This window comes from Berghia stephanieae, chromosome 8 (genome assembly GCF_034508935.2).
Source record: "Berghia stephanieae isolate SIO BIC M18660-M18661 chromosome 8, UCSD_Bste_1.3, whole genome shotgun sequence".
Classification (NCBI taxonomy): domain Eukaryota; kingdom Metazoa; phylum Mollusca; class Gastropoda; order Nudibranchia; family Aeolidiidae; genus Berghia; species Berghia stephanieae.
The window spans coordinates 49,492,751-49,505,726 of NC_088367.1; the positions used below are offsets into that span (position 1 = coordinate 49,492,751).

The 12,976-nt window shown below is 35.5% G+C and overlaps 1 protein-coding gene across 1 annotated transcript in view; it reads right to left on the reverse strand.

Annotated features, from left to right (window-relative positions):
• LOC144979042 (uncharacterized) overlaps positions 1 to 12,976 on the reverse strand; it is a 59,375-nt gene that overhangs the window by 17,380 nt on the left and 29,019 nt on the right. The window contains exons 14-19 of the mRNA XM_078925658.1: positions 11,697 to 11,993; positions 10,176 to 10,469; positions 8,719 to 9,015; positions 7,150 to 7,446; positions 6,495 to 6,791; positions 261 to 572 (exon numbers count right to left, since the gene is read on the reverse strand). Coding sequence (XP_078781784.1) covers positions 261 to 572; positions 6,495 to 6,791; positions 7,150 to 7,446; positions 8,719 to 9,015; positions 10,176 to 10,469; positions 11,697 to 11,993 — 1,794 coding nt within the window. The remainder of the gene's footprint in view (positions 1 to 260; positions 573 to 6,494; positions 6,792 to 7,149; positions 7,447 to 8,718; positions 9,016 to 10,175; positions 10,470 to 11,696; positions 11,994 to 12,976) is intronic.

The window sequence follows — 12,976 nt, forward strand, 5'->3', positions numbered from 1 at the left end:
GAATCATATTAAGAAAAAGTAAAAATCTTGTTTGGTATGTGTGTAAGGGAGTGTGTGTACTTGTGTTTAGGGGGGGGGGGGTGGTGTTTGAGACAGAGCATGGAGAGACATAGAGAGATAGATAGGTAGAGAGAGAAAGAGAGAGAGAGAGAGAGAGAGAGAGAGAGAGAGAGAAGGGGGGGGGGGTGAGGGAGAGAAGAGTATATCTGTTCGTGTGTTATCATTGATTCTAAATCTACTATCAGTATTGTAGACCTTACCTCCAATCACTATAATTTTGAAAGTTATTTTTAAACATTTCCTCACTGCATTGACAATGTTGAAATCGTAGGTAGCATTGTCCTTGTTCAACGATTTATCTATAGAAATGAACAATGACATGCTGAAGGGCTTTCCCGAGGGTTCAATTGTTGCTTTGTATTTATCCTGTTCCACTTCCACCCCATTTTTGGTAAGCGTATATGTCACATCCTTGGGATTGGTATATATGTCAAATTTCAACTCTATTGCGTGTGGTCCATCTATCTTTATCTCTGTGTTGTTGTCCAAGGGCTTTAACAATCGCAGACTAGCTGAAACACAATGAATGACCATTAATCGTAAAGCAATATTATTTACCGTACGTGTGGCTCTGTAGTCTTGTGGTATGAAACTCGCTTTCGAATCTGCCGGTCCTGGGTTCGAGTCTCGTCGGCGCATAGTGGACTCCTTGGAAAAGACTCTTTACTCATATACTTTAACCTTAATTGGGTGTAAAACGAGTACCTGGCCTTTAACAGCGTTGTCCCTGTTGGAAACAAAAACTGTAATATTGCCTAACAGGCGTCGTGTCTTGTTTGTAAAAATTTACTTATTGCTGTTCGTCATGGACCCTTTTTAAAGTGCTTTGAGCACGTTTAGTGGATACTACTCTATAGAAAAGCTCACGTGCTTTTTTAAAAATGTTGAAATTAACGATAATAAGCGTTCAATTTAATGCCACAATGATCGAAATGAGGATTTTTTTCCTATTGTTGAAGAAAATAAACTGATTGATATACGAGTAACTTTCAAACATTTCATTAATTGAAGGTATTTTTATCAAATCTTGAGCTGGAGCTTTTATATAGAGCAATATCCACTAAATGTGCTCATAGCACTTTACAAGGGGTCCCTGACCAACAGCAACACGTAACATATAGCACGAGATATGGGCGATATTACATTTTTTTTTCTGACAGAGACAACGCTGTTAACGGCCAGGTTCTCATTTTACACCTGAATACAATGAGAGAATGTGATTAAAGAGACTTTTCCAATGACTCCACTATGCACTGAGCGAGGCTCGAACCCAGACGCTTCCGATTCGAAAGCGAGTGTCATACCCCAAGATCACATAGCCGCACAACGGTTGACTCAAATGATCTTTAAAAATCAGCTACTGCACAATGATAGTTTATTCAAGTGTGCATCGAGAGAAGCACCGTGCAATCTATAATGTATTCGGTTCGTTTAAGCGGCATGATAGGATTCAACAGTCATGGCGTCACTTCCCTCGTAATGACGCATAGTAACTTAGTAAATGGTTCTAAACGATCGGAACAATGGCGGACGCCCTTTTGAAGTACTTCTCCAAGAGGAGAAAAAATTTATAAATCTGATCAAAAGTTCTAGCCAGCATGAAGAATAAAAAGTACCTATTTTCTTTGTTAGGAACCAAGCTGCTCGTTGCTGGGCGGAAGTGACATCAGACTATTGAATCCTATACTATTCAAGTTTATTAAACAGAGAACACGAGTTGTCAGACTAGATTGGCTTTTACTGCAAACGGAGCATGTATAATTATTTATTTAGTTTACGCGGCACAATTTCAGGTTTGTAAAACATTTCCTAAGGGATTCTAATATTCCACAAAAGAAGTCCATATCGGTCAATTCTTTTTATTTTATCTACACAGCAGGAAGGATAGGTTTATCAATAGAAAACATATGATTCTGGTATGACCTCATTTTATTTTATCTAAACAATAGAATTGAAAACGTTTATCAATGGAAAGAAATAACATATGATTGTTAATATAATAATAATAATAATAATAATATAATAATAATAATAATAATAATAATAATTAATAATAATAATAATAATAATAATAATAATGATAATAATAATAATATTAATAATAATAATAATGATGATGATGATGATGATGATGATGATGATGATGATGATGATGATGATGATATGATGATATGAATATAATATAATAATAATAATAATAATAATAATTAATAATATAATAATAATAATAATAATAATAATAAATAATAATAATAATAATAAATAAAAATATGTTTTATTCATCCAAATGAACTCATTCTATTTTATCTAAACAGTAGGAAGAACACGTTTATCAATAGAAAAAAAATATGATTTAGGTATGAACTCGTTTTCTTTTTCTTTCTAAAGTCTCATCCAAAGAATAATTTTGTCAACAGACTTTTAGAATCTTCCAACCGTCATCTATGCAACAGCATTTGACACTGTATTTGTTTAGACAATTTTATGTAAGTGAACTAGATCTCGATCAATTTTTTTGGATTTTGTCTTCATTTTGGATAGAACAAAATTTGCTTAAATATATTTCAAGATAACATTAGAGTTCTGACAGCCCACAGACTGGCTGTCTTTTACTTAACCAGTGCTTCTCAGCTCATTTTAATAATAGGCCCGCAGTTTTAGCCTTCCTCCCTTTTATCAAGTAATGTCAAAATGATTCGTCTAACTTGATCTATGGAAAGAGATAGGTAGCATAATAATGCCAAAAAAAATTGAAAGTCTAAATTGAAACAAGATGGTAGAAATAACACAGATGCACGACATAGTCGTCGATCTAGGTGTCAAATTTCAACTTATAGAATATTCATGTATTTCTCTCTAAATTATTCTTTCATAGCAGCTAAGATACTCCAAAAGCACTAGCAGTCTACTAGTTTAATTAAAAATATTAATAGATATACCTAAAATTTTAAAACCTACACTTTTATAACAAAATCTGAAATACAATTAATATTTCCACACTTCTAAAGAACATGCTTAAAATTCACTAATATTTATCTGCCTTTATAACACATCGATGGCGTCGCGCGCAAACCGTCTAAGTCCGCGATCGGCATGAAATCGTTTTATTGGCTTAATTCATTCTATACCATACGATACACCATGACTATTAATATCTAAGAAAACACGGAACTCTAAATTGGCGAATTTGACATGTGATCATACCGTACAAGTCCATTGGGTCTTTAAATTGCCGGTCTCAAAACGTCTATCTCCGTTGTGATTCCTTCTTGATGGTTTTAACGTCAGGTGATTGGTCTCATTTACAACAATGCCTTTTCCTCAACTTGATGAGTTAAAAAAATCTAAGCCAATAGCATCATTGTTTAAATCATAGACTGGCTCATGTATTTATTTGATCTTTTTAATAATTTATCCATTTATAATTAAACATCGTACTCTCATTTCTTGATATTGATATTGAGAGGTATACTTCAAATGTAGTTACACTGTTGGCATAATGAAATACACCCAAGAAAAAAAATGTTTCTTAAAATTCTCTAAAAGCTATTAAAATACATGGACTGATATTGCTCTAATAGCTTTTGTTCTCTGTCATTATTGAAGATAATTAGCTCACTTGTTTTGTTTTACTTATGTAAACTGCTTAACGTCATGCTGTCTTACACCCGTGGTAAACGAATGCTTCAACTCGGTTTAGAGACTCAGATGCAAGCCAAAAGACGAAAGCTTCTTGAATCACCTGATGTGCAATTGCACAGAGAAACCCTTGAGCCTTTTCAGGACATTCTGAATCTATCTGTCTCGGAATTGTTGATGTACAATCTGACATGGATATTTAGTTTAGTATTGATGAAGAAATGTTTAACTTTTGTAATATTAGTAGTGGTGAGAGGAGAGTGAAAGCGGTAAAGAAGGTGATGAGATGGACAGTGAGAGGATCAGAAATGATGAGGTGGAGAGAGACAGGGGAAAAGATGATGAGATGTACAGCGGTATGGTGTAAGATGAGGTGGACAGTAACAGTGGTAGGGCAGCTGTAGGTAGGGTGGAAGATAATGAGGTGGACAATGACCATATTAGTTTGGAAGGTTAAGAGGTGGATAGTGACCATGGTAGGGTGGAAGGTTAAGATGTAGACAGTGACCACGGTAGGGTGGAAAGTGTAGAGGTGGCAGTGACCGTGGTAGAGTGGAAAGTGAAGATGTGGACAGTGAGGAATACGATGAGGTGGACAGAGTAGGATGGAAGGGGATGACGTGTGAGGGAACCAAAAGTAGAAAAATCTCGAAGAAATATTTGAACAAACGCTTAACGGAGCAAGACAAGGCTTATGTTGGCAGAAGATTAGACAATGAGTCAAATAAATATGTTCAATCATTAAAATAGGCAGTCTCAATGGTGGGTCGATGCTCGTGTAAAGCACAGTATCACCAATGCAAGAAGATAAGTGGCGAAGACCGAAGCAAGATATTTAGTGTGGCAGTGGATGAGTTGGGATGAGAGGAATGTGTACAGCGTGTGCTACTTGTTCCTGCACTGAAAGCTTCTGCACTGTATACTAAACTAAACTGCAGGTGCATATTTTTTAGTACTCAATTTATAATTAAGGGACTGATGACTGTCTTTCCTGTCTCTGGAACGAGACAGTGGGGTCATTCACTGCTAATGAGTTTGCGAAATGTTTATATGAGTTTAATGAATAAAAAAGATCATTTTGATACAGTCACCGTGATCTCTGATGACCCCACTTATCAAAACTGTAACCGTGTGTTAGCCACAGCTCTGAGATTGTTTTGCATCAAATATGAAAAGATTTTGGTGTAAAAAATCCCTGAGCGGGGTTACACGCAGATGAGGTGGATAGCGTACATGCGACAGTTGAAAGACAACAGAAGAATGCTCACGTCTATTCACCTCTTGATTACGTGCAATTGATAAGGTCAGCAAGAAGGAAGCCACGTATCTATCAAGTTAAGTACTTGAAATTCCAATTCTTCAAATACTTTGAAACATTTGGCACAGAAGAGATTAAAAGTATTAACCCTGGAGCTGGGGAAAAAGTCACAGACATTTGTGCCTTAAAATAGTGTCCTTTTGGGTCAATTCATTTTTAATTTAATTTTCCAGAGGATTGGGTAAATCTCAAATTAGGGCGTGGGGATCAACTCCCTTCCAGTAATAAATAGTTTGTTAATGAATATTTCAATTGTGAGTTATTATCTGTTACACAATTCACTTTAATAAATCAATCTGAAATGAATTTAAAGATATTTTGCAATTTTATATCAAGTGTTTCAAGGACAAAGACTACATGTTCCCATGCTAGATACTTCAACTGGGGTCTCCCGCTTGATCCCTTTCTTTTGGGTGTTCAAAAGAGGGAGGGGGGGGGGGGGTTCGCAGCATCTAAGGACAAGATCATTGTAAAACGTCTGTCATTTACTTTCCCTCGTCCAATAGAATAATTTCCTCAAGCACTTTCTTCTATTCTTTAAGCTTCCTGTGAGTGTTAGACGGTACTTTTATAATCTACTGTGTCGACTGACTATTGATGTAGGGTTTGTGCAGATCGGATACGTAAAGTGATAATAAAACACTCCACTTATATAGCGATTATCCGCGAATACCCTAAGCGCTTCACGATTTACTCCCCCCCCCGGTTGAAAACATACACAGAACACAATGAGAAATGACACAACGTTAGTTAGGCGTCTTACAATTATTCGGACAAAGACGGAGCTGTCCTTATGGCCAGGTACTCATTTACACCTATGTCGAATGGAGTAATATGTGTAACGTGCCTTAATTGAGGACACAACACCCAGCAAAGACAAACACAAATAGTAACCCATCTGTTCATTCAGCACGTCTGTGGAAGCTTGAATTTCATTTAAGACGAGACTCACTGACCACAGAGCTAGGTTCCACAATTCTAAAAAATTGCTTGATTCCCCACTGGTCAATTCGTTTTTTAAAGATATAAATCGAAAAACGAAAGTATTGCAAGTTGAAATAACCAGTCTTACAATGTCCATACGTATTGCAAGATGCAATAACCCACGCACAATCCATCCAAGTCCCATGCAAAGGACCACAACTCTCGTTCACAAACCGTCTAAGTCAACAACACATCAAACCGTCTAAGTCGACGTGCAAAACGTACAAGTCCGATAAATAATGAATGCACAATAAAAGAACCAAAATTATAGTATCAGTGATTGTATTAAGTCATAATTGGCTTGAATTAGCCTATTAAAATCTGAAATTGATATTTCGTTTACCAATTAACGGTTTTATCGCTCTCCCGAAAAACTACCTCTTCTGGACATAGACGGTTTGCGCGCGACGCCATCGACATCTTAATCTTAGGTAGCATCATTGGTTCATATGAATTGGAAAACAAGAGCAATTTTAAAACTGCCTGTACTTACTATTTAGCATTGTTTTGAGTTCTGATTTCAGCTCAGTTCCATTGTTTAGTATCAGCGTGCACACACATGTCCCCTCGTGCATCATCAGGTCCATAACAAATGACACGATCGTCGTATTTTGACCTGTTACGCAATGTTCCTGTCCACCCCAGGTACAGGCAAGTTTGGCTTCAGAGACATCAATGAGAGATCCACGTGAAAAGCACTCGATACTGACAGATTCTCCGTTCAGAATGGACACGTATTTGACATTTTCCAAGGTTTGATTATTGACGGCCAAAAGAGGAAAGTCAGGAACTGTGAAAGATTATTGATGAAAATATCATGGGAAAAAATTGAATTGAAATATAACATTATGCAATCTATACTGCTATAAAAGTAGTAGAAACTCTGATACATCTTCACAAAACGTTATTATATTGGTGTGGGGAGAACGCCAAAATGTGAATTTAAAGAGAAAATTGGAAGAAATATGAGATTTAGAAATTCTGACATTTAAAGAAACATTATTCTACATTCAAATAAAAATAATTACCTTTAACCTAAATATCATTTTTATAGCTTAAATTGTGTGTATGCAAATAAGGTCGTTAAAATGCCGTTTTTATGGCATTTACTTCAATTTGGTCTTATCAACAAAAAAAGAACGATTTACTTTTTAGAATTATCGTCATTGATGTTTTTCGATCAGTTCCATTGTTAAGTCTCAGCATACACACACACTTCCCTCCGTCCATAGTCTTGTTCATGTTAAAAATTATAGCTGTTTTGTTTTGACCAGTTTTAGTGTAGCTCGGTCCGTCTCCGGAACAGACAAGTTTGGCTTCAGAGATATCGTTCTCAGATCCACCTGTGAAACACTTGACGTTGACAGCTTCTCTATTTAGAATTGGCAAATGTCTTTCATTCTCTATCTTTTTACCGTTTACGGTCAATATTGGAAAGCCTGGAACTGGTGATTGAAAATAGATGGAAAAAAATCAACCTGGCAATGTGTCAGAATCAACTACATGAAGAAATTTACATTAAACCTCTGAATGATGGTATTTTTTATGATTAAGTAGAAAAACATATTTTTTAAATAGAGGTCGCTATATTTTGTTAATAAGGTATGATTATGTTTCGCTCAATAAACTCATTCAAATACAATGACTAAATTTTGATTTATTTTTTGCTGTTAACAGTACGAACGCTGTTTTTACTTCTAAAATGTTTTTTTTAAATAACATCTTTAAATATCAAGTACTACTATTGAGAAGCTCGGGTCATTTGTATAAGAAAAGCTGCAAAAAGTTAAATTGCATTACCATACTACTACAGATATAACCGATTTGACTGTGATTTCAGGATTTATGATATGAAACTCGCCATCGAGACCTTAGGACCTTCAATTATATAAAGAATCATGCTTTCGGCGAGTCTTGAAAAAAGCATTTCATTTACAATTTATCACAAAATCAGTTGTAAAATGAGTACCCGGTCAATTAAATTTGTTCTATGTTGAAATTAAAGCATAATTACGCCAAATTCGAACTACATGACAAGTGTTGAGGAAAGTTAGTGGAACAGACACTCATGATGACAAGAAATGAAGTGAATATAGGGAAATGCAAGAAGACAATATATAATTAATGCGCCATGCGCCTGTAAGGAGTCGAACCTTGGAAAAGACTGTTACGGCACATCCATCCCCATGAGTGGGAGAGGTACATTCTACAATCGACACTATGGTACCAATCTCAAGTCTCTGTTTTTCTTTCTCTCTCTCTCTCTTTCTCTTTCTCTCTCTCTCTCTCTCTCTCTCTCTCTCTCTCAAGTTTTGGAGCTCAAGAGGTCAACATAGATACACCACAAGAGGCTATTTATGAGTTAACAGTTTAAGATATAAACTCTATTCTCAACACAAACGCCCAACACAGAAACGATTTAGATCTTAAGTTCTCTTCGATATATTAGGTGATATCAATTTTAAAAAGTGAGTAGAGCAGGCACTTATGTTGATAATAAAAAGAATTGAAGTGGGCACAGAAGTGCAAGAGGACATTCGAGAATAAAAACGATTTGCAGCAAAGGGGAGTTAAACCCACGAATACGGCACATCCGCCTGGCCAAGAGAGGGCCGCTGCACACAAGACTTCATCTGCATTTTTTAAAAAGTGAATAAAATAAACCCCCAAAAAATACAAAACACAAACATACAAGAAGAAAAAAAAAAGCGAATTACTTTTTAGAATTGTCGTTACTGACGTTTCTAGATCATTTCCATTTTTCAGTCTCAGCATACACACGCACTTCACTCCGTCCATAGTCTTGTTCATGTGAAAATTTATAGTTGTTTTGTTTTGACCAGTTTTAATGTAGCTCGGTCCGCCTCCAGAACAGAAAAGTATGGCTTCAGAGACATCGTCGGATGATCCACGTGTGAAACACTTGATGTTGACAGATTGTCTATTTAAAATTGGAAAATGTCTTCCATTCTCTATTGCTTTATCGTTTACGGTCAAAACTGGAAAGGCTGGAACTGGTGATTGGAAAGAGATGGAAAAAAATCAAGCTGGCATTGTGTGCATGAAAAAAAATACATTAAAAATCAAAATGATGGTATTTTTTGATTATGTAAAAAACCATAATTTCTTAATAGAGGTCGTTTTATTTTCTTGATTTGTATAAGGTATGATTACCTTTCAGTCACTAAATTCATTTACATACAATGACTAAAATTTGAAAAAAAATAACATCTTTAAATATCAATAACTACTTTTGAGAAGCTCGGGTTATTTGTATAAGAAAATCTGCAAAAAATTAAATGCATTGCCATATTACACAGTTATTACCATTTTGCAAAGATTTATGGATTTATATTATGATATTCGCCATCGAGACTTTATCACCTTCAATTTACAATTTCTCACAATATTCAGTTGTCAAATGAGTACCCCGTCCATTAAATTGTGTTCTATGTCGAAAATAAAACATAATTACGACTAATTGGAACTACATGACAAGTGTTGAAGAAAGTTAGTTGAACAGACACTCATGATGACAAGAAATGAAGTGAATATAGAGAAATGCAAGAAGGCAAGAAACAATTAAAGCGTCATGCGGCGGGAAGGAGTCGAACCTTGGAAACGACTGTTAGGGCACTTCCCTTCCCATGACTGGGAGAGGGACATTCTACAATCGACGCCACCCCCTCAATTAAATGGTTTTATATGTAGTAACACTATAAGGCTCTCTCTTTCTCCCTCTCTCTCTCTCTCTCTCAAGTTTTGAAGCTCATGAGGTCAACATACATACACCTCAAGAGGCTATTTATGAGTTAACAGTTTAAGATATAAAATCTATTCTCAACACAAACGCCCAACACAGATACGATTTAGACCTTAAGTTCTCTTCGATATATTAGGTGATATCAATTTTTAAATGTGAGTACAGAAGGGACTTATGTTGATAATAAAAAGAATTGAAGTGGGCATAGAAGTGCAAGAGGACATTCGAGAATAAAAACGATTTGCAGTAAAGGGGAGTTAAACCCACGAATACGCTCACCCGCCTGGCCAAGAGAAGGACGTTGCACACAAGACTTCATCTGCCTTTAAAAAAAAGTGAATAAAATAAACCCCCAAAAATACAAAACACAAACATACAAGAAACAAAACAAAAGAATAAAGAACGAATTACTTTTTAGAATTGTCGTCATTGATGTTTTTAGGTCAGTTCCATTTATCAGTCTCAGCATACACACGCACTTCCCTCCGTCCATGTCCTTGATCATGTGAAATATTATAGTTGTTTTGCTTTGACCAGTTTTTGTGTAGCTCGGTCCGTCTCCGGAACAGACAAGTTTGGCTTCAGAGACATCGTTCTCAGATCCACGTGTGAAACACTTGACGTTGACAGATTCTCTATTTAAAATTGGAAAATGTTCATTCTCTATCGCTTTATCGTTTACGGTCAAAACTGGAAAGGCTGGAACTGGTGATTGAAATGAGATGGAAAAACATCAACATGGCAATGTGTGCATGAAAAGAAATTACATTAAAAATCGAAATGATGGTATTTTTTGATTAAGTAAAAAACCATATTTTCTTAATAGAGGTCGTTATATTTTCTTAAATTGTATAAGGTATGATTGTGTTTCAGTCACTAAATTCATTCATATACAATGACTAAATTTAAAAATTAATAATTTCTTATTGAAATTACCAGACCAAACGTTTTTGTTTTACTTCTAAAATGATTTTTTAAAAAATAACATCTTTAAATATCAAGTACCACTATTGAGAAGCTCGGGTCATTTGTATAAGAAAAGCTGCAAAAAATTAAATTGCATTACGATATTACTACAAATATTACCATTTTGCATAGATTCATGCATTTGTATTATTATATTTGCTATCGAGACCTTATAACCGCCAATTAAATAAAAAATCATGATTTTGGCGAGTCTTGATAAGGCCATTTTATTTACATTTTCTCATAATATGCAGTTGTAAAATGAGTACCCGGTAAATATCATTGTGTTCTATGTCGAAAATAAAACATAATTACGCCAAATTGGAACTACATGACATGTGTTGAGGAAAATAGGTTGAACAGAGACTCATGATGACAAGAAATGAAGTGAATATAGAGAAATGCAAGAAGGCAATAAATAATTAAAGCGTCATGCGGCGGGAAGGTGTCGAACCTTTGAAACGACTGTTAGGGCACTTCCCTCCCCATGAATGCAATAGGGACATTCTACAATCGACGCCATCCCCTCAATAAAATGGGTTTAGATGTAGTACCAATCTTAAGTCTCTCTCTTTCTCTCTCTCTCTGTCCCTCTCTCTCTATCTCTCTCATTCTCGCACTCTCTCTGAAATTTTGGAGCTCATGAGGTCACACATACAACACAAGAGGTCATTTACGAGTTATCAGTTAAAACTATAATTCTTATTCGCAACATAAACATACAACAGTGAGTAGAGCAGTCACTTATGTTGATAATTACAAGGATTGGAATGAGCACAGAAGAGCGAGAGGACATTAGAGAATATAAACATTTTGCAGCAAAGGGGAGTTAACACACGAATTCTGCACATCCGCCTGTCCAAGAGATGTACGCTGCACACAAGACTTTATCTACCATTTCAAAAAAGGGAATAAAACAACCCCCCGGAAAACCAAACAAAAACAAAACAAAAAAGAACGAATTACTTTTTAGAATTGTCGTCATTGATGTTATTAGGTCAGTTCCATTTTTCAGTCTCAGCGTACATACACACTTCCCTCCGTCCATAGTCTTGTTCATGTTAAAAATTATAGCTGTTTTGTTTTGACCAGTTTTAGTGTAGCTTGGTCTGTCTCCAGAACAGACAAGTTTGGCTTCAGAGACATCGTTCCCAAATCCATGTGTGAAACACTTGACGTTGACAGCTTCTCTATTTAGAATTGGCAAATGTCTTTCATTCTCTATCTTTTTAGCGTTTACGGTCAAAACTGGAAAAGCTGGAACTGGTGATTGAAAATAGATGGAAAAAAATCAACCTGGCAATGTGTCAGAATCAACTACATGAAGATAATTACATTTAAAATCTGAACGACGGTTTATTTATGATTAAGTAAAAACGATATTTTTGTAATAGAGGTCGTTATATTTTGTTAATAATGTATGATTATGTTTCGCTCAATAAATTCATTCAAATACAATGACTAAATTTTGAAAATTTTTAATTTATTTTTTGCTGTTAGCTGCAAAAAGTTAAATTGCATTACCATAATACTACAGATAATACCGTTTTGACTGGAATTTATGGATTTATGATATGAAACTCGCCATCGAGACCTTAGGAACTTTAATTAAATAAAGAATCATGCTTTCGGGGAGTCTTGAAAAAAGTAATTCATTTACAATATATCACAATAATCAGTTGTATAATGAGTACCTGGTCGATTAAATTGTGTTCAATGTTAAAATTAAAGCATACTTACACCAAATTCGAAGTACATGACAAGTGTTGAGGAAAATTAGTGGATGAGACGCTCATGATGACAAGAAATGAAGTGAATATAGAGAAATGCAAGAAGGCAATTTATAATTAATGCGTCATGCGCCTGTAAGGAGTCGATCCTTGGAAAAGAGTGTTAAGGCACATCACTCCCCATGAGTGGGAGAGGTACATTCTACAATCGGCGACATCCCCTCAAGAAACTGGTTTTATATGTAGTACCACTCTCAAGTCTCTCTTTCTCTCTCTCTCTCTATCTCTCTCTCTCTCTCTCTCTCTCAAGTTTTGAAGCTCATGAGGTCAACATACATACACCTCAAGAGGCTATTTATGAGTTAACAGTTTAAGATATAAACTCTATTCTCAACACAAACGCCCAACACAGAAACGATTTAGACCTTAAGTTCTCTTCGATATATTAGGTGATATCAATTTTTAAAAGTGAGTTGAGCAGGCACTTATGTTGATAATAAAAAGAATTGAAGTGGG